The following is a 20,000-nucleotide window of genomic DNA, read 5'->3' on the forward strand; positions in this document are numbered from 1 at the left end:
CACACACACACACACACACACACACACACACACACACACACACACACACACACTGTGCGCTTGGCAGTGGACACACTCCTCTCAAGCTCATCTGACCTCATTCAAGTCCTTCAATTTAACTGAAGCTCGAAACAAAACGAGAGACGTAGGAAATGAAGAGAGGAAAATGAATATAAACAGGGAATGTAACGCTTTTTATGAAGTACATACAGTGCATTCGGAAAGTATTCAGACCCCTTTACTTTTTCCTTATTCTAAAATGATTACATTTTTATTTTTCCTCATCAATATCCCATAATGACAGAACAAAAACAGTTTTTATTTTTATTTTTGAAGAGTTTGAAAAAACTACTGAAATATCACATTTACATAAGTATTCAGACACTTTACTCAGTACTTTGTTGAAGCATCTTTGGCAGCGATTACAGCCTCAAGTCTTCTTGGGTATGAGGCTACAAGCTCGGCACACCTGTATTTGGGGAGTATCTCCCATTCTTCTCTGCAGATCTTCCCAAGCTCTGTCAGGTTGGATGGGGAGTGTCGCTGCACAGCTATTTTCAGGTATCTCCAGGGATGTTTAATCGGGTTCCTCAAGGACATTCAGAGACTTCTCCCGAAGCCCCTCCTGTGTGCTTAGGGTCGTTCTGTTGGAAGGTGAACCAGTCTGAGGTCCTGAGCGCTCTGGAGCAGGTTTTCATTAAGGATCTCTCTATACATTGCTCCGTTCATCTTTCCCTCGATCCTGACTAGTCTCCCAGTCCCTGTCGCTGAAAAACATCCCCACAGCATGATGCTGCCACCACCATGCTTCACCGTAGGGATGGTGCCAGGTTTCCTCCCGACTTGACGCTTGGCATTCAGGCCAAAGGCTTCAATATTGGTTTCATCAGACCAGATAATATTCTTTCTCATGGTCTGATGACCTTTGGGAACTCTGGAGCTCTGTCAGAGTGACCATCGGGTTCTTGGTCAACTCCCTTCTTCCCTGATTGCTCAGTTTGGCCGGGCGGCCAAAGCTCTAGGAAGAGTCTTCGTGGTTCCAAACATCTTCCATTTATGAATGATGGAGGCCACTGTGTTCTTGGGGACCTTCAATGTTGCAGACGTTTTTTGGTACCCTTCCCCAGATCTGTGTCTCGACACAATCCTGTCTCGGAGCTCTACTGACAATTCCTTCGACCTCATGGCTTGGTTTTTGCTTTGACATGCACTGTCAACTGTGGGACCTTATATAGACAGGTGCCTTTCCAAATCATGTCTAATCAAATTAATTTATCACAGAAGAACTCCAATCAAGTTGTGGAAACATCTCAAGGATGCACCTGAACTCAATTTCAAGCTGTTCTTGTCTATTAATGTTATTTATCATGTTTTGTGTGGACCCCAGGAAGAGTAGCTGCTGCTTTTGTAACAGCCAATGGGGATCCTAATACAATACCAAATACCAGAAATAGCAAAGGGTCTGAAAACCTATGTAAATAAGGTAAATAATACATTTGAGAAAAAAAAGAAAATCTGTTTTCATTTTGTCATTATGAGGTATTGTGTGTAGATTGATGAGGAAAAATGTAATTGAATCCATTTTAGAATAAGGCTGTAACGTAACAAACTGTGGAAAAAGTGAAGGAGTCTGAATATTTCAGAATGCACTGTACATATAATGCTTTAGGTCAGTGTCATAACACGTTTTAAGTGTACCATAAGGCATTATAAATGACATACTGTTCTTATGTACTTCATAGGAAGTGTTCCCAAAATACTAATGTGAACATGGAAGAAGAAGACGAAGAAGGTATTTCTATAACGTCACTAATAGAAGACGTGTCATCCTGCAACAATTGAAAGGTAAGTAAACAGACACAGAAGTCACAATAGTTATGCCTTACATCCAAAACCACCCGTCCACATTCTTTACTGGGAGATTCATTGTCCCTTCACCTCATTACAGCTTTCTTCCCTTAGAGCTTTCAAAGACACCATGCAACCCTGCTCTACAAACAGAATGCTTTACAATCAAAGTCTGTGGTCCAAATGGAACCACATTCCTATATAGTGCACTATATAGACCATATGGGGCCATTTGGGATACAGCTAAAATTATGTGTAGTGAATAAATAGCATATCAATAATCCATAAAAAAGACTGACACTGGTTCAACTGTTGAGCAGTAGACAGACACTGGCTGGTTGTCCATTAAAACAAACATCTGAATACAATACAATGGGAGGAGGAGAAGGAGGAGGGATTCACCATAGCATGTGTTCTGGCTCTGTGCCCTCCCTACCTGCTGAAATTCCATATTCCCCCGTCAGACTGGTGGAAGTGGTACAACCATTTCCTGTCAATCTGCGCTGCAAAGGCTGGCTGTCTGGGCTCCCTATATAAACACAAACACACACTGCCTGGGCTGTCTCACATGCACACATACACACACACACACACGTGCAGAAACACGTACAGGCACACACACACGTGCGCGTGTGCAAACACACACACACACACACACGCACACACACACACACACACACACACACACACACACACACACACACACACACACACACACACACACACACACACACACACACACACACACACACACACACACACACACACACATGAGAAGGGGTATCAGGAATAATGTTGATTAAATTGTTCATTGATTTAAAGCCTCTTCCATATTTGGGGGTATCATTTATTTTCCTATGTTGGCAGGATGAGTGTACACACACACACACAGCCAGAGCGGAGAGCCTGAGCACAGACACACACACACACACGCACACAGATGCACACACATACATACACACTCTCTTTAATAGCCCTTTTGTTGCAGTAGCAAACAGTTAAGAACATTAGTAGTTATTGTCTCTTTCCTCATATAATTGTCTCTCTCTCTGTGCAGTGCTTTTGGACATTCACATACTCTCTATACTGCTTGTGACCCAGGCCAGGTCCCTGCCTGCCTCCCTGCCTCCTCCCCTTCCTTCCCTGTCCACTGAGCCTGAACTCTACAACAAACCCCCAATGGGCCACTAACTTCCCCCAAAACGTATCCTGCCTTACCCTCCCTCCTCCCTCTCTGTCTCTGTTTGTCTCTCTCTCTCCTTCATGCCCTCTTTTATTTTCCTCTGTTCCTTCTAACTCTCCTTGTTTTGTCATAGTTGTTATTACTCTACTTCCTTTTTCTTATTGTATGGTTTGTTAGCGTTCTCTGGTTGCCTTTCTCTTCTCTTCTTGTTTTCCTTTTCAGTTAATTATCCTATGAATTCTCACCTGCTCTTTCGTCATGCTTTGTGACAGAACAACATTCTAAGAAATTTCTAGGAAACTCCCACCTTTCTCGTCTCCCTTCTCTCTCTCTCTCTCTCTCTCTCTCACACTCTCTCGCTCTTTCGCTCTCTAACTCGCTGTCTCTCTCTCTCTCTCTGTCGCTCTCTCTCTCTTTCTCTCTCTCTCTAACTCGCTGTCTCTCTCTCTCTCTGCCTCGCTCTCTCTCTCTCTCTCTCTCTCTCTCTCTTTCTCTCTCTCTCTAACTCGCTGTCTCTCTCTCTCTCTACCTCGCTGTCTCTCTCTCTCTCTCTACCTCGCTGTCTCTCTCTCTCTCTCTGTCTCTCTAATCAAACCCCTACAGTAGCATTGCCAGGAAGACTGTACATGCTGTAAGCTCTCCTTGAGACTAGAGGTGAATCAGGTTTTACTACTGTTCGCCATTCCGATGTGAAATATAGATAAGACCTATACAACATATTGTTTATACTTCCTCTATCCTCAAGGCATACAGTCATTCCTTACAGGGTTTCTGGGCTTATAAACAAGACTTGGCATGGTGATATTGGAAGGAATGTCTAGCTTTCCGTCTTTCCATAGCTGATGTGAGCAGTGAGGGTGTGGATGTGCTGAAACAGATTGCCAGTGATGACAGAGACATAGAACACCCCTCCCTCCCTCCCTCCCTCCCTCCCTCCCTCCCTCCCTCCCTCCCTCCCTCCCTACTGCTACAGCTAACTAGCTAGCTTCAGGTTACCAACACACACATATGAACACAGTTCACACACATAATGGGTTACTAGCACTACAGTGGCTACATGCTGTAGATGTAAACTCATCCACCAACCCGGACAGAAACCCATTGACAGTACATGAGGTATGTGTTTGTTCAGTTCTATCATCATTGAATGATACTATCGTGCCATCGCCAGTCCATCCATCCTCAACATCAACCTCGAGTGGTGTCTCCTACACTCATAGAAAAAAAGGTTCCAAAGGGGTTCTTCGGCTGTCCCCATAGGAGAACTTCCTATGGGAACAGCCAAAGAACACTTTTAGGTTGTAGATAGCAAATTTTTTTATATGAGTGTAAACATGTTCAGTTCTGAAGAGCCACACATTCACCTGACTATACATCTCCCCTGGGTGACTCACCTGACTATACATCTCTCCTGGATGACTCACCTGACAATACATCTCTCCTGGATGACTCACCTGACTATACATCTCTCCTGGATGACTCACCTGACTGAGTCTGGCCCAGTTTTTCATGTTGAGTCTGGCCCCGTTTTTCATGTTGAGTCAGGCCCAGTTTTTCATGTTGAGTCTGGCCCAGTTTTTCATGTTGAGTCTAGCCCAGTTTTTCATGTTGAGTCTGGCCCAGTTTTTCATGTTGATTCTGGCCCCGTTTTTCATGTTGAGTCTGGCTCAGTTTTCATGTTGAGACTGGCCCAGTTCTTCATGTTGAGTCTGGCCCAGTTCTTCATGTTGAGTCTGGCCCCGTTTTTCATGTTGAGTCTGGCCCAGTTTTTCATGTTGAGTCTTGCCCCGTTTTTCATGTTGAGTCTGGCCCAGTTCTTCATGTTGAGTCTGGCCCAGTTTTTCATGTTGAGTCAGGCCCAGTTTTTCATGTTGAGTCTGGCCCCGTTTTTCATGTTGAGTCTGGCCCCGTTTTTCATGTTGAGTCTGGCCCCGTTTTTCATGTTGAGTCTGGCCCTGTTTTTCATGTTGAGTCTGGCCCCGTTTTTCATGTTGAGTCTGGCCCCGTTTTTCATGTTGAGTCTGGCCCAGTTTTTCATGTTGAGTCTGGCCCAGTTTTTCATGTTGAGTCTGGCCCAGTTTTTCATGTTGAGTCTGGCCCCGCTTTTCATGTTGAGTCTGGCCAAGTTTTTCATGTTGAGTCTGGCCCAGTTTTTCATGTTGAGTCTGGCCCCGTTTTTCATGTTGAGTCTGGCCCAGTTTTTCATGTTGAGTCTGGCCCCGTTTTTCATGTTGAGTCTGGCCCAGTTTTTCATGTTGAGTCTGGCCCAGTTTTTCATGTTGATTCTGGCTCAGTGTTTTAGTGAAAAACATAACAAAGCCATGTAAGCGGAATCGATTTCCAGAAACTAGCTGAGCCTTTCTGAGCTGTTATCCAGAGACCAGTGTCGCCTGGGGAGCCCAGAGAGAGAGAGGGAGAGAGAGCTGGGATGGGATGGCAGAAAGACAGGGCGGTTTGTATTAAACCCATCAGAAACCCTGGTCACAGTGATAAGCCTGTCGACACTGACCAAATAGGACAGCACTGTAGAATGCATACAGCACATAGGCTGTTATGGCACAGAGGCCACAGACTAGCCAAATAGGACAGCACTGTAGAATGCATACAGCACATAGGCTGTTATGGCACAGAGGCCACAGACTAGCCAAATAGGACAGCACTGTAGAATGCATACAGCACATAGGCTGTTATGGCACAGAGGCCACAGACTAGCCAAATAGGACAGCACTGTAGAATGCATACAGCACATAGGCTGTTATGGCACAGAGGCCACAGACTAGCTAAATTGGACAGCACAGAATGTTCAGAACACTGATCACAGAACACAGTACCCACTACACACCCAGTGGCACAGAGGCAACCCAATATCTACTGTTTACAGTATGTCTTAAGGAATGCATACATTGTCAATCGTCTTTCAAGAGAGCTCCGTGCTGTTCATAATCTGTCCATTTCTACTCTCACACAATAGGACTAAACCACTGTTCATTTAGTATGTCCTTTAAATCACCCTGAGTTATGTGAGTGACATTGAGGATTGACAGAGGAGAGAGATGGATTGGTTTTAACCAACTGGCTGGACTTTCCTCCAGTCTGTCTGTCTCCAAGGCAGACCTGGGTTTAAATACTATTTGAAACCTTTCAAATACTTTTAGCGTTTGTTCTACCGTATAGTCCCCCTGGAGTTCCAGGTGGGCGGGGTTTGCACTTTTAGGACTATATCACTGGTTCCCAGTGAAGGTATTTTGAATGAGTAAAAATAGTATCTGAACCATGGTCTGCTAGCAGGGCCTTTCTGTTCAGCGCTGGTTGAAGAGGACAGAAAGAAAACAACAGTGGAAATGGGAGGTTGTTGTTTGTGCCTGGAAGGAAGTAGAGAGAGGAGTAATGGCCTTAGCTCATACATTTTCATTTACCATACATAGCTCGCTCACACTCTCTTTATCTGCCCCCCCCCCCCCCCCTCTCCGTCTCTCTCTCGTGCGTGCACACACACACAAACACACACACCATACACCACATATCACATAACACACACACAGAAACACACACACCACACACCATCTTCGCCAGTTGAGGGCTGGACTGAAACTCAACACTTCTACTGCAGATTTATAAACATCTGAATTAGGTACAAAGTGCTGTTTGTGCTCTCTCCACTCCCCTCTGAGGAAACATTTCCTGTTCTATCCTTTTCTGTCTTGTTTTAATGTTTAGTTTTCCATTTCGTCTTGTACCGCTTCCCACCAAAATGGCTCCTTTTCATCAATCCCTGAGCTCCCTAAGCCAACATGACCTCGTTGTGTGTGTGTGTGTGTGTGTGTGTGTGTGTGTGTGTGTGTGTGTGTGTGTGTATGTGTGTGTGTTTAAGAATGCAATGAAAGGGTGTTTTTAATTATGTCACTCTGCATGAAGATTTTTCCTGGAACATTTAAGTCCTTTCCACAGCCTGCTTGACTTAGTGGTGTGTGTGTGTGTATGTGTGTGTGTGTGTGTGTGTGTGTGTGTGTGTGTGTGTGTGTGTGTGTGTGTGTGTGTGTGTGTGTGTGTGTGTGTGTGTGTGTGTGTGTGTGTGTGTCTGCTCGTGGGCGTGTGTACATGTGCAACCCACTGTTGCATAAACAGGCTGTCAGTACCACCCTATTCCATCTGGGGCAGTGAAGAACACACAGAGGGTCTTTTAGACAGACAAGTTCAAACAAGCACTCCATTCCATTATATTATTACAATGCTTATTATTACAGACACCGCATCAAAGAACATGCACCTTGGACTTTTATACACCTTTCATACACCACAGAGAGAGAAGGACAGAGAGGAGAGAGAAAGATACATTAATACAGAGAGAGAGACGAAGAGAGAGAGAGAGAGAGAGAGAGAGAGAGAGAGAGAGAGAGAGAGATGAAGAGAGAGAGCGAGAGAGAGAGAGAGAGAGAGAGAGAGAGAGAGAGAGAGAGACGAAGAGAGAGAGCGAGAGAGAGAGAGAGAGAGAGAGAGAGAGAGAGAGAGAGAGAGAGAGAGAGAGACGAGAGAGAGAGAGAGAGAGAGAGAGAGAGAGAGAGAGAGAGAGAGAGAGAGAGAGAGAGAGAGAGAGAGAGAGAGACGAAGAGAGAGAGAGAGAGAGACAGAAAGAAATAGAGAGAGAGAGAGAGAGAGAGAGAGACGAGAGAGAGAGAGAGAGAGAGAGAGAGAGAGAGAGAGAGAGACAGAAAGAAATAGAGAGAGAAAGAGATAATTTATTTTGAACTGTTTATTATCTACTTCACTTGCTTTAGCAATGTAAGCATATGTTTCCCATGCCAATAAAGCCCTAGAATTGAAATTGAATTGAATTGAGCGAAGAGATCGACTCCACCGAAGCAGGGTGAAACATTATGTTGTAATGGACTCTGCTCGACTACAGGCCTCCAAGAAAAAGGCCTTTGGTGGTGGTTCACTCCATCCTACATCCATGTGGACTGAAGGAAGTGACCGACTAGTGTTTCAAAACATCTCTGGCCCAGGTCCTCAGACCTACAACTCTGATTGGTGAGAGCTTACAGAAGTGTTTCAGGGCTCAGTGCAGATGTTATCACACTGTAAGTGGCGGTAAGGGGCCTTCAACTGTTTGTTTGAAGGGCTCCCATAATACTAGGGATCAACTGATAACAGACTCAGAGCTACTCTGCTCAGTGCTCTCTGCTCTGCGGAGCAGCGTGCTACTATAGAGAGACGTCAAATTGTGTTATGGAGATTTGTGTACACACAGACATACGTAAGGACAGGGCCTACTACACACACAGACACAGGCACACACAAAGACACAGGCACACACACAGACACAGGCAAACACACACTAACACAGGCAAACACCTCAGCCTCCTCCTGTTACTTAACCATCACACTTGTAGGTAACCAATCACAATAGAACATGGGAACCTGTCACGCCCTCCTCTCTCTCTCTCTCTCTCTCTCTCTCTCTCTCTCTCTCTCTCTCTCTCTCTGCCTCTCTCTCTTTCTCTGCCTCTCTCTCGCTCTCTGCCTCTCTCCCGCTCTCCCGCTCTATAAAACAGGTATTTCCAAAAAGCCTGTAACAACATCGCATCACCACGGCGACCGTGGGAGGAGGTGCTCCAACCTGTCGGCATAGCTACCTGCGTGAGTAGCAGAGTGAACACCCAACATCTACAAAGGTAGGTAGGCAGAACCCTGTCTGTTCCTGGCTATCTTTCACACAGCAATTAACCATGGAACTCCCTTTAAAACACTACCTCCACACACACACACACACACACACACACACACACACACACACACACACACACACACACACACACACACACACACACACACACACACACACACACACACACACACACACACACACACACACACACACACAGAGACACTCTCTCTCTCTCTCTCTCTCTCTCTCTCTCTCTCACGCACACACACACACACACACACACACACACACACACCGACAGACCGACAGCTCTGACAACAATGAACACTCCTGTTAAGTTAACTAACTCATGTTTGCGTCCCAAATGGCACCATATTCCCTATGTAGTGCACTAATTTTGACCAGGGCCCATATAAAAAAAATAATATATTAAATACATTTTTATTTCACCTTTATTTAACCAGGTAGGCAAGTTGAGAACAACTGGTGTGCAAAAGAGCAGAAAAACAAAAACAAATATGAGGGATGAGGTAGGTAGGTAGTTGGTAGGATGGGCTATTTACAGATGGGCTGTGTACAGCTGCAGCGATCGGTAAGCTGCTCTGACAGCTGATGCTTAAAGTTAGTGAGGGAGATATAAGTCTCCAACGTCAGTGATTTTTGAAATCATTGGCAGCAGAGAACTGAAAGGAAAGGCGGCCAAAGGAGGTGTTGACTTTGGGGATAACCAATGAAATATACCTGCTGGAACGCGTGCTACCGGTGGGTGTTGGTGACCAGTGAGCTAAGGCGGAGCTTTACCTAGCAACTCTGCCAGTGCCCTTAGGACTCTACCAGGGCCCATATGACTCTACCAGTGCCCATTTGACTCTACCAGTGCCCATATGACTCTACCAGCGCCCATATGGCTCTACCAGTGCCCACATGACTCTACCAGTGCCTATATGACTCTACCAGTGCCTATATGACTCTACCAGTGCCTATATGACTCTACCAGTGCTCATATGACTCTACCAGTGCCCATAGGACTTTACCAGTGCCCATAGGACTCCACCAGTGCCCATATGACTCTACCAGTGCCCATATGACTCTACCAGTGCCCATAGGGCACACCCACGAACCTGATACTACACTACAACCCCTCACCCCCACGGACCTGATACTACACTACAACCCCTCACCCCCACGGACCTGATACTACACTACAACCCCTCACCCCCACGGACCTGATACTACACTACAACCCCTCACCCCCACGGACCTGATACTACACTACAACCCCTCACCCCCACGGACCTGATACTACACTACAACCCCTCACCCCCACGGACCTGATACTACACTACAACCCCTCACCCCCACGGACCTGATACTACACTACAACCCCTCACCCCCACGGACCTGATACTACACTACAACCCTTCACCCCCACGGACCTGATACTACACTACAACCCCTCACCCCCACGGACCTGATACTACACTACAAACCCTCACCTCCACGGACCTGATACTACACTACAAGCCCTCACCCACACAGACCTGATACTACACTACAAGCCCTCACCCACACAGACATGATACTACACTACAACACCTCACCTCCACGGACCTGATACTACCCTACTACCCTACTACCCCCACAGACCTGACACTACACTACAACTCCTCACCTCCACGGACCTGATACTACCCTACTACCCTACAACCCCTCACCCCCACGGACCTGATACTACCCTACTACCTCTAACCTCCATCGACCTGATACTACCCTACTACCCCTCAACCCCACTGACCTGACACTACCCTACTACCCCTCACCCCCACAGACCTGATACTACCCTACTACCCCTCACCCCCACAGACCTGATACTACCCTACTACCACTCACCTCCACAGACCTGATACTACCCTACAACCCCTCACCCCCACGGACCTGATACTACCCTACTACCCCTCACCCCCACGGACCTGATACTACCCTACTACCTCTAACCTCCATCGACCTGATACTACCCTACTACCCCTCACCCCCACAGACCTGATACTACCCTACCACCACTCACCTCCACAGACCCAATACTACCCTACTACCCCTCAACCCCACTGACCTGACACTACCCTACTACCCCTCACCCCCACAGACCTGATACTACCCTACTACCCCTCACCCCCACAGACCTGATACTACCCTACTACCACTCACCTCAACAGACCCAATACTACCCTACTACCCCTCACCCCCACAGACCTGATACTACCCTACTACCCCTCACCCCCCGGACCTGATACTACCCTACTACCCCTCACCTCCACAGACCTGATACTACCCTACTACCCCTCACCCCCACAGACCTGATACTACCCTACTACCACTCACCTCAACAGACCCAATACTACCCTACTACCCCTCACCCCCACAGACCTGATACTACCCTACTACCCCTCACCCCCCGGACCTGATACTACCCTACTACCCCTCACCTCCACAGACCTGATACTACCCTACTACCCCTCACCCCCACAGACCTGATACTACCCTACTACCACTCACCTCCACAGACCCAATACTACCCTACTACCCCTCACCCCCACAGACCTGATACTACCCTACTACCCCTCACCCCCCGGACCTGATACTACCCTACTACCCCTCACCTCCACAGACCTGATACTACCCTACTACCCCTCACCCCCACAGACCTGATACTACCCTACTACCCTACTACCCCCACAGACCTGATACTACACTACAACCCCTCACCCCCACAGACCTGATACTACCCTACTACCCCTTACCCGCACAGACCTGATACTACCCTACAACCCCTCACCCCCACGGACCTGATACTACCCTACTACCCTACTACCCCTCACCCCCACAGACCTGATACTACCCTACTACCCTACTACCCCCACAGACCTGATACTACACTACAACCCCTCACCCCCACAGACCTGATACTACCCTACTACCCCTTACCCGCACAGACCTGATACTACCCTACAACCCCTCACCCCCACGGACCTGATACTACCCTACTACCCTACTACCCCTCACCCCCACAGACCTGATACTACCCTACTACCTCTCACCTCCACGGACCTGATACTACCCTACTACCTCTCACCCCCACAGGCCTGATACTACCCTACTACCTCTCACCTCCACAGGGAGAGGAGTAGTTGGACCAGGGAGAGGAGTAGCTGGACCAGGCAGAGGAGTAGTTGGACCAGGGAGAGGAGTAGTTGGACCAGGGAGAAGAATTGCTGGACCAGGCAGAGGAGTAGTTGGACCAGGGAGAGGAGTAGTTGGACCAGGGAGAAGAGTAGCTGGACCAGGGAGAGGAGTAGTTGGACCAGGCAGAGGAGTATCACTGAGAGAGACAGGTGAAAGACTCCAGCCTATAACCATGGTCTATCACTGAGAGAGGCTGGTGAAAGAGTCCAGTCCAATACCATGGTCTATCACTGAGAGAGACTGGTGAAAGAGTCCAGTCCAATACCATGGTCTATCACTGAGAGAGGCTGGTGAAAGAGTCCAGTCCAATACCATGGTCTATCACTGAGAGAGGCTGGTGAAAGACTACAGCCTATAACCACGGTCTATCACTGAGAGAGACTGGTGAAAGAGTCCAGCCTAATACCATGGTCTATCACTGAGAGAGGCTGGTGAAAGAGTCAAGCCTAATACCATGGTCTATCACTGAGAGAGGCTGGTGAAAGAGTCCAGTCTAATACCATGGTCTATCACTGAGAGAGGCTGGTGAAAGAGTCCAGTCTAATACCATGGTCTATCACTGAGAGAGGCTAGTGAAAGAGTCCAGCCTAATACCATGGTCTATCACTGAGAGGGGCTGGTGAAAGACTCCAGCCTATAACCACGGTCTATCACTGAAAGAGACTGGTGAAAGAGTCCAGCCTATAACCACGGTCTATCACTGAGAGAGACTGGTGAAAGAGTCCAGCCTAATACCATGGTCTATCACTGAGAGAGGCTGGTGAAAGAGTCAAGCCTAATACCATGGTCTATCACTGAGAGAGGCTGGTGAAAGAGTCCAGTCTAATACCATGGTCTATCACTGAGAGAGGCTGGTGAAAGAGTCCAGTCTAATACCATGGTCTATCACTGAGAGAGGCTGGTGAAAGACTCCAGCCTATAACCACGGTCTATCACTGAAAGAGACTGGTGAAAGAGTCCAGCCTATAACCACGGTCTATCACTGAGAGAGGCTGGTGAAAGAGTCCAGTCTAATACCATGGTCTATCACTGAGAGAGGCTGGTGAAAGAGTCCAGTCTAATACCATGGTCTATCACTGAGAGAGAGTGGTGAAAGAGTCCGGTCTAATACCATGGCCAATCACTGAGAGAGACTGGTGAAAGAGTCCAGCCTATAACCACGGTCTATCACTGAGAGAGGCTGGTGAAAGAGTCCAGTCTAATACCATGGTCTATCACTGAGAGAGACTGGTGAAAGACTCCAGCCTAAAACCATGGTCTATCACTGAGAGAGACTGGTGAAAGAGTCCGGCCTATAACCATGGTCTATCACTTAGAGAGACTGGTGAAAGAGTCCAGCCTATAACCATGGTCTATCACTGAGAGAGACTGGTGAAAGAGTCCAGCCTATAACCATGGTCTATCACTGAGAGAGACTGGTGAAAGAGTCCAGCCTAAAACCATGGTCTATCACTGAGAGAGGCTGGTGAAAGAGTCCAGTCTAATACCATGGTCTATCACTGAGAGAGACTGGTGAAAGACTCCAGCCTAATACCATGGTCTATCACTGAGAGAGGCTGGTGAAAGAGTCCAGCCTAAAACCATGGTCTATCACTGAGAGAGACTGGTGAAAGAGTCCAGCCTAATACCATGGTCTATCACTGAGAGAGGCTGGTCAAAGAGTCCAGCCTAAAACCATGGTCTATCACTGAGAGAGACTGGTGAAAGAGTCCAGCCTAATACCATGGTCTATCACTGAGAGAGGCTGGTGAAAGAGTCCAGTCTAATACCATGGTCTATCACTGAGAGAGACTGGTGAAAGAGTCTAATCTCAGACAGTCAACCGTGGCTTCCATTATCCTGAATTTTCAACAAACCAACAGGTAAGTAATGCATTTCACAAGGGCTTCTTCTACCATTACTGTTGCTATGTCCCACAGTAACTGTAGGCCACCAGTCCCAATGCAAATGCATATGTTGTATTTTTGTTCCTCTAAAGGACGCAACGTCTTCATCCCTCTGGGGGAAGAGGAAAGCACCTCAGTGAAGACCAAGAGCATGCCATTGTAGGATTGGTCTTTGCGGACAATGCAATAAAACTGAGAGAAATTCAGATCAGAATTGTAGTGAACAACCTAGTATTTCACAATGTGGAAAGCATCAGTCTGACTACCATTGCTTGGAATCAAAACCAAAAACAGAGTTTGAATGAAACAGTTCCTTTTGAAAGGAACAGTGAGTGTGTCAAGGAACTCCGGAACCAATATGTCCAGGTATGGTCTATCCAATATGTCTTGTTCTACAGTGAGTTTTACACTATGCTACTCTACATGTAAACATGGGTTACAGTACATACAGTAGGACATACTGAAAAGCATTTACACATACTGTGTTTGAATTATTTCAGAGAGTCATGGAGTTGGAGGCTAATCAGATGAAATCATTTATGTAGATGAGGCAGGGTTTAACCTGGCAAAAACACGTCGGCTGGGAAGAAACGTCATCGGGGAAAGGGCCACCGTTGATGTGCTGGGTCAGAGAGGAGCAAATATCACAATGTGTGCTACAATCTGGAGTGCTGCTTTTGTCCTGCAGAAATGCCAGATTGGTTCCTACAACACTGAGTGCCTTCTTTTGTTTTTAGATGACCTCCACCAACAACTGGTGCCAGAAGCAGAAAGAGAACAGTTGGGAGAAAACATGAGGACATTTGTGATTGCATGGGACAATGTAGCATTCCACCATCCACCAAACTTTACAGTTGGCACTATGCATTCGGGCAGGTAGCGTTCTCCTGGCATTCGCCTAACCCAGATTTGTCCGTTGGACTGCCAGACTGTGAAGCGTGACTCATCACTCCAGAGAACGTGTTTCCACTGCTCGCAACGCCGACGCTTGGCATTGCGCATGGTGATCTTAGGCTTGTGTGCGGCTGCTCGACCTTGGAAACCCATTTCAAGAAGCTCCTGACGAACAGTTATTGCGCTGACATTGCTTTCAGATGTAATTTGGAACTCGGTAGTGAGTGTTGCAACTGAGAACAGACCATTTTTATGTACAGCAAGCTTCAGCACTCGACGGTCCTGTTCTGTGATCTTGTGTGGCCTACCACTACACAGATGAGCCGTTGTTGCTCTTAGACGTTTCAACTTCACAATAATAGCACTTATAGTTGACCAGGGCAGCTCTAGCAGGGCAGACATTTGATGAAATGATTTGTTTGAAAGGTAGCATCATATGACGGTGCCACTTTAAAAGTTACTGAGCTCTTCGGTAAGGCAATTCTACTGCCAATGTTTGTCTATGGAGATTGCATGGCGGTGTCCTTTATTCCCCTGTTAGCAACGGGTATGGCTGAAATAGCCAAATCCACTCATTTGAAGGAGTGTCCACATACTTTTGCATATAACACGTAACTTATTGAGAACAGATTCTCTTTTCAAATAAAGATCTGACAACCATCTAATCCATGCAGGTATGAACAACAATTTAACCGTTTGTGACCTGTGACCCTTTGATACTGTTTTTTGTTTTAACACATGCCAGTATTTATCAATGAAGGAGATTTCATTCATTGTGAGTGCACGAAAGTGGTGTGCTTCAAATTTGTACATGAAAGACAGGCAGAGAGGTCTGTGTTTTCCTAGCAGGGTGGGTTCTTGGATTCCACCACACTAGGATATTACCTTAGGGTGCTCTCCTTAAATTCTCTTTCTCTCTCTCTCTGTTTCTCTCTCTCTCTCTCTCTCTAAATACCTTGAGGATAAAGTGGGCTGCAGCAGGGGGAGGTAGTGATTGACATCTGAAAGGCTGGAGAGGTGCTCAGGCATGCTGTGCTGAGGAGAGGGAGAGAGAGAGAGACAGGGAGAGAGAGGAGAAAGAGAGCGCGAGAGAGAGAGAATGCACACAGAGAGGTGGGGGGGCTCGGTAGCTTTTACTCAGCTGTTGCCACCCACACCCATCACAATCCCCGACATACACGCCTTTCATCACCTCATGTGAAAAGGATATTGTTTTGTCTGTTATTTGAGACTTGTTTAATGGACGCCTGCTTTACTTTACTGACTCTCAGAGTTTGGAATCACGGCATCATCTAAAGCAGCATCCTAAAAAAACAAACCTGCAACAAATAATCAACACAATTTTATGGAACTGCTCCATTCGAGGGGGTTAAATGTGGAAGACACATTTCAGTTGAATGCATTCAGTTGTGCAGCTGACTAGGTATCCCCATTTTTCTTTCCATTCTTTATCTCACTGCCTCTTATATCAAACAGATGAATGCATGTTCAATTAAAAGTTAGCATTTTCTGTTTCAAAATGTAATAATGACACACACACTCATGCATGATTGGGTACACACACACACACACACACACACACACACACACACACACACACACACACACACACACACACACACACACACACACACACACACACACACACACACACACACACACACACACACACACACACTTGAGTAACATCACTTACAGAGTGCGGCCATTTCTTTAGGGAGGTCTGTGCTGAACCTCCCAAACAGTCTGCTATTGGCCAGCAGGTCGAAGGGGGAGTGGTTCCGCATGGAGTTGAAGGCAAATGGGTAGACAGCTGGTGGAAACCCTGTCATGTGACCCACCTGCCGCTCCCTGTTGGTAGCCATGGTAACAGAGAGGAGAGGAGTACCCAGAAGGCTGGTGGTATCCCAGACAGACCCTCTGTCTCAGGCAGTTGGGCTGGGGAATATCAGACACACACCACCTGGAAGACCCTGGAAAGTTCTTCCAGAGGCAGCCTATCAGGGCACTGGAGTGGATGAGGGGCACAGGTTCTGGTTGGCTCAGGAGAGTTCTGGTTGGAATGATCATATGACGCATCTATCAGAAGACACACAAAAAGAGCAACATTGTTTTTCCAATCTACACAATGAAGAATAACTACTGTCACATTAAGTAATGATAAAATGTGGAATATTGTCCAAATGTTCTTTATTTTCTACAAACACTGTTCACCTTACATCAACTCTGAGGATTGATATTTCTGGAACACTGAACAGTTTATTCCAAACAAGCAATTTCAGAGGGATGTGCAAACTACAACAAAATGGTCAAAACAGGTATGGGGAGGGGTGGGGTGTGGTGGAAGGGAAGGGAAGAGTGACATATCAACACAGAGAGATATGAGAAACTGTGAGAGTTGAAGAGTGACATATCAACACAGAGAGATATGAGAAACTGTGAGTTGAATAGTGGCACATCAACACAGAGAGATATGAGAAACTGTGAGAGTTGAAGAGTGACATATCAACACAGAGAGATATGAGAAACTGTGAGAGTTGAAGAGTGACATATCAACACAGAGAGTTGAAGAGTGACATATCAACACAGAGAGTTGAAGAGTGACATATCAACACAGAGAGTTGAAGAGTGACATATCAACACAGAGAGTTGAAGAGTGAGTAGTAGAAGGAGGAGCAAAAAAACGTACTGAAGCGAATAAAATAAGAAGTTTCAAAAATGTTAACTGGAGAGAAGATGGAGGGAGGGGGCACTTGGTTGTGCAGTTTTGAAAGTTTTCCATAATTTTGCAGTGATTCCAGGCTCTGCCATATGATTTAAATCAGCAGAACTCCACAATAAAGAGGCTCTCTGTTCATTCTGCCAACCCAGCACAGCAGCCTGACTCTCTGCCTCACAGCTCTCTGCCTCTTTGCCTCACAGCTCTCTGCCTCACAGCTCTCTACCTCACAGCTCTCTGCCTCACTGCCTCACAGCTCTCTGCCTCACAGCTCAGCCTCACAGCTCAGTGCACCCAGAGTCATTTTATGAGTGGTTGGTGTCAGATGCTTGTTTTTGAAACAGCACAGCCAAGGAATTCAGATAGAGCTGCTTTTTTTGGAATGGCTGTGATTTGTGAACCAGGGGGAAGCAGAGTCAAGACTGAGGAAAAATCTGGGTAATGAATACAGGGCAGAAACAAAAGAGGAAAACATTCACATCTGAGGCTGAACTGAGCAGAATGCAGGACAGACAGACAGACAGACAGACAGACAGACAGACAGACAGATAGGCAGACAGGCAGACAGACAGACAGACAGACAGACAGACAGACAGACAGACAGGCAGGCAGGCAGGCAGACAGACAGACAGACAGACAGACAGACAGACAGACAGACAGACAGACAGACAGGCAGGCAGACAGGCAGGCAGGCAGGCAGGCAGGCAGGCAGGCAGGCAGGCAGGCAGGCAGACAGACAGACAGATAGATAGATTTTATATGCCAATAAAGTCCCTTGAATTGACTTGAATTGAATCGAGAGAGAGAGAGAGAGAGAGAGACAGACAGATATATATATATATACACACTACCATTCAAAAGTTTGGGAAATGTCCTTGTTTTCCATGAAAAAATATGTGAAATGAGTTGAAAAATGATACGAAATATAGTCAAGGTTAAAAAATAATGATTTCTAATTGAAATAATAATTGTGTCCTTCAAACTTTGCTTTCATTAAAGAATCCTCCATTTGCAGGAATTACAGCCTTGCAGACCTTTGGCATTCTAGTTTCACCCCATGCTTCCTGAAGCACCTCCCAGAAATTGGATTGGTTTGATGGGCACTTCTTACGTACCGTACCATACGGTCAAGCTGCTCCCACAACAGCTCAATAGGGTTGAGATCCGGTGAATGTGCTGGCCACTCCATTATAGACAGAATACCAGCTGACTGCTTATTGCATAGTTTGGAGCTGTGGTTTGGGTCATTGTCCTGCTGTAGGAGGAAATTGGCTCCAATTAAGCGCCGTCCACAGGGTATAGCAGGGCGTTGCAAAATGGGGTGATAGCCTTCCTTCTTCAAGATCCCTTTTACCCTGTACAAATCTCCCACTTTACCACCACCAAAGCACCGCCCGACCCTCACATTGCTCCACCATGCATGACAGAAGCACTCCTCCAGCATCTTTTCATTTTGTCTGCGTCTCACGAATGTTCTTTGTGATTGAAATGAATATAAATTATTTTGGGCAACAGACATATCCGAACACTTCAAACCTAGATTTGTCTGTCCATAACACTTTTTTTCCAATCTTCCTCTGTCCAGTGTCTGTGTTCTTTTTCCCATCTTAATCTTTTCTTTTTATTGGCCAGTCTGAGCAGAATACCTGACCACTGTGACTGACCCAAACTTAAGGAAAGCTTTGACTATGTACATACTCAGTGAGCATAGCCTTGCTATTGAGAAAGGCCGCCGTAGGCAGACTTGGCTCTCAAGAGAAGACAGGCTATGTGCACACTGCCCACAAAATGAGGTGGAAACTGAGCTGCACTTCCTAACTTCCTGCCAAATGTATGACCATATTAGAGACACATATTTCCCTCAGATTAAACAGATCCACAAATAATTTGAAAACAAACACGATTTTGATAAACTCCCATATCTACTGGGTGAAATACCACACCGTGCCATCACAGCAGCAAGATTTGTGACCTGTGAAGAACAAACACCATTGTAAATACAACCCATATTTGTGTTTATTTATTTCCCTTTTGTACTTTAACCATTTGCACATTGTTACAACACTGTATATTTACATGATATGACATTTGAAATGTCTTTATTCTTTTGGAACTTTGAAATGTTTACTGTTTATTTTTATTGTTTATTTCACTTTTGTATATTATCTACCTCACTTGCTTTGGTAATGTTAACATATGTTTCTCATGCCAATAAAGCCCTTACATTTAATTGAAATTGAGATGCAGGCACAGTGACAGTCTGGCCACTGGGGGGCACTAAGCAGTGGCTGTCTGCCCAGAAAACACAGAAATCTTTCACATACTAGCACATACTAGCACACATATAAAAAGGCACACGCACATTCACACGCACGCACGCATGCACGCACGCACGCACGCACGCACACACACACACACACACACACACACACACACACACACACACACACACACACACACACACACACACACACACAGCTCTCTCTCTCTCTCTCTCTCTCCGCTCTTTCTGACTCTTTCTCTTTCAACAGAGCCAGTTAATTACACTCTAGTGCTGCAGGCAAC

At 46.3% G+C, this 20,000-nt stretch overlaps 1 protein-coding gene across 2 annotated transcripts in view; it reads right to left on the reverse strand.

Annotated features, from left to right (window-relative positions):
* The window catches only part of LOC139416817 (retinoic acid receptor gamma-A-like), a 78,796-nt gene extending 62,006 nt beyond the window's left edge, over positions 1 to 16,790 (reverse strand). For both annotated transcript variants that reach the window (XM_071165898.1, XM_071165897.1), the window contains exon 1: positions 16,413 to 16,790. In XM_071165898.1, the coding sequence (XP_071021999.1) occupies positions 16,413 to 16,581 (169 nt within the window). In that variant the 5' untranslated portion in view covers positions 16,582 to 16,790. The remainder of the gene's footprint in view (positions 1 to 16,412) is intronic.
* Positions 16,791 to 20,000: the final 3,210 nt, after the last annotated feature.

The sequence above is a fragment of the Oncorhynchus clarkii genome, chromosome 9, assembly GCF_045791955.1.
Source record: "Oncorhynchus clarkii lewisi isolate Uvic-CL-2024 chromosome 9, UVic_Ocla_1.0, whole genome shotgun sequence".
Taxonomy (NCBI): Eukaryota; Metazoa; Chordata; class Actinopteri; order Salmoniformes; family Salmonidae; genus Oncorhynchus; species Oncorhynchus clarkii.